Source organism: Dermacentor silvarum, chromosome 8 (genome assembly GCF_013339745.2).
Source record: "Dermacentor silvarum isolate Dsil-2018 chromosome 8, BIME_Dsil_1.4, whole genome shotgun sequence".
Classification (NCBI taxonomy): domain Eukaryota; kingdom Metazoa; phylum Arthropoda; class Arachnida; order Ixodida; family Ixodidae; genus Dermacentor; species Dermacentor silvarum.
In genome coordinates, this window is record NC_051161.1 from 151,357,027 (window position 1) to 151,360,075 (window position 3,049).

The following is a 3,049-nucleotide window of genomic DNA, read 5'->3' on the forward strand; positions in this document are numbered from 1 at the left end:
TGGTGTACCCCAGGGAGGCGTGCTCAGCTGCACACTGTTTATCGTGAGGCTGAACATACTTCGTGCCTCATTACCACCGGCAATTTTTTAGTCTGTCTACGTGGACGACATACAAATAGGCTTCAAGTCCTGTAACCTCGCAGTGTGTGAAATTCAGGTAAAGCAGGGCTTGAACAAGATATCCAAGTGGGCAGACGAAAACGGCTTTAAAGGTATTACCCACAAAAGTTCTTGTGTTCTTTTCACAAGAAAGAGAGGCCTGATCCCAGATCCTTCTGTAAGACAGTGTGGACAGCAAATACCTGTGAACAAAGAACACAAGTTTTTAGGCATCATACTTGACTCTAAGCTAACTTTAATTCCGCACATAAAATATCTCAGAGCAAAATGTCTAAAAACAATGAACCTAATGAAGATTCTATCTCACACAACATGGGACAGCGACAGGAAATGTTTAATGAATCTTTACAAGAGCCTCATTCGATCAAGACTGGATTATGGTGCTGTAGTGTATCACTCTGCTGCCCCCAGTTCGTTAAAGATGCTAGACCCTGTTGACCATCTAGGTATCCGCCTGGCCACCAGCGCTTTCAGAACAAGCCCTATTGAAAGCTTATACGTAGAATCGAATGAATGGTCACTACTTCTGCAAAGATCATACATCAGCTTCACGTATTTCCTCAAAGTCCACTCTAATCATGAACATTCGTGTTCTAAAACCGTTAACGATGTGACGTGTACTACACTTTTCTATAATCGACCCTCTGTGAGACGGCCTTTCTCACTGCGTGTGAGAGAACTCAGCGAAGAATTGGATGTCCCACTTCTGGAACATCGCCTAATGCCTCTAGGTAAGCTGTTACCGCCCTGGGAGTTGCAAGTGATAGAATGTGATGTATCCTTTATACAGGTCACAAAGCACGCTCCTGAACTCGAAATAGCAATGCATTTCCGCGAACTCAAATCGGAGTACTCTTGCTCTGAATTCTACACCGACGCGTCAAAGTCACATGCTGACGTATCTTACGCGGCTGTTGGTCCTTCTTTCTCTGAATCAGACGTTTTAAACCCCGATACAAGTATCTTTACTGCAGAAGCTTATGCAGTACTATACTGCTGTTAAACAGAATAAGAGATAAAAACTACAGAAGGCAATAATATTCACGGACTCCTTAAGTGTCGTAAAGGCACTAATGTCTTTAACAAAACACAAAAATCCTGTTTTTATGGAGCTCAACTCATACTTATGCAATATTTATTCATCTCGTAGACATGTGAAAATATGCTGGGTTCCTGGCCATAGATGCATTCAGGGTAATGTGCTAGCAGACCAAATGGCCACATCAGCTACATCGCACGGTAATAATCCTACAGTTGCTGTTCCTGCAACAGACTTGAAACCTTTTTTGCGGAAAAGACTACGAAGCCACTGGCAACGCTTGTGGGATGCTGAAAGAAATATTAAGCTTCATTTGATTAAGCCAGAGTTACGATTCTGGCCCCCTGCAAAGAAAACACGAGGAACGGATGTCCTATTCTGTCGTCTCAGAATAGGACACACATATGGCACCCATAGTTTTATGCTGACTGGCGATGAACCACCAACCTGTGGTAGATGGGGTGAGATGCTTACCGTGCTCCACGTCCTCCTGGAGTGTCGGGAAGCCGAAAGAGAGAGAAATAAACATTTTCCCCTAGCATGCATGCATCCATCCATCCATCCATCCATGCATCCATCCATCCATCCATCCATCCATCCATCCATCCATCCATCCATCCGTCCATCCGTCCGTCCGTCCGTCAGTCCATCCATTCATTCATTCTCGGTGTCGCGGGGTGGGTTGTGGCCGCTCACGCAGCCCAGTGTCGGGTGGTGCAGGGTGTAGCGTGTCAGCAACAGGCTGTCCAGCCCGGGCTCTCCTTCCAGATTGCAACAGACCGCCCGAGACAGGTGCACGTGGTGATACAGATTACCCAGGGTGATGGAGCTCAGATAGACAGGCTGCAGAAAGTGGCTGAGCAGAGCCTCTTGCAGATGGAGAGCATTCCAGCGAGCAATCTTATCATTGCAGGACATGGTACGCAGTCGTTCAACTTACAGGATGGCATCCCAGGTCTGGTAGTCTGTATTCAGATCCACGGGGACCGTGCCTTCGCCTGCTTCCAGCTTTGTTCGCAGGAGCCCCTGGCAGCTCTTGGTGAAGAGTGGGTGATGCTGTTCGCTGTTCTGATCCTGTGTCTTGTTCTTGTCGTCTGGCTTTGTCGTGTGGGCGAAATGGGCCTCGTCGCCACAGGGCGCGGTGGAAATGTGCTGGTGGAAAGAGACGTCCGGCTTGATGCGGATGCGCTGACCATCCTCCGTAGGTTCTGGGATGCTCCTTCCCCGGCCCAGAGTTCTTGAGCTGCTGGTATAGAAACTTGAGAAAGCTCCTCCTTGCCATTACTTCTGCGTGTGAATCGTTCATCATGGTTCATCCTGGCTTAGCTGTTCGCCAGTAATGCATAGGCTTCCTGTGCCGAAGCGGCAAGCCATGACGCACCGAACCCTCGAGTCCTTCTTCAGGGAGTCCCGATACCGAAGGTCGACTTGCTTCGAATCCTCGGACTCCATATGCACAAGGATGGGTCCGGCTTCGCCACACTTACCATGCTACAGAACACCGTGGCACAGCTTACTCATGTCATACGACGGGTGGCCATTCGCCGCAATAGCCTCAAATAAAACGACACCTTGCGAATGGTACAAGCCCTCCTTTACAGCCACATTACATACGGAACTATTTACCTCAACCTGAAGACAGCCGAGAAACAAAAGCTAAACCTCCTAATACGAAAGCCCATGAAGCTCGCCTTTGGACTGCCGACAACAGGTTGCACTGACTGATTGCTTCGCATGGGAGCTCATAACTCCTGGGAAGCGCACCTCATCAACCAGATCGAGAGACTCAAGCTCACAACCACAGGCCGAGCAGTCCTCCAATGCACAGGATACGCAACCAACCGAGAACACGATGGCGAACGTAAGAGAAAAATCACGTCGAATCTCCGC

The 3,049-nt window shown here is 48.5% G+C and overlaps 1 protein-coding gene across 1 annotated transcript; it reads right to left on the reverse strand.

Annotated features, from left to right (window-relative positions):
* Window positions 1–1,813: 1,813 nt before the first annotated feature.
* On the reverse strand, window positions 1,814–2,468 carry LOC119462501 (double-stranded RNA-specific adenosine deaminase-like). The gene is given in 2 exon segments (XM_049673007.1): window positions 1,814–2,372; window positions 2,404–2,468. Coding segments are annotated over 2 exon segments (624 nt in total).
* Between the last annotated feature and the right edge of the window lie 581 nt (window positions 2,469–3,049).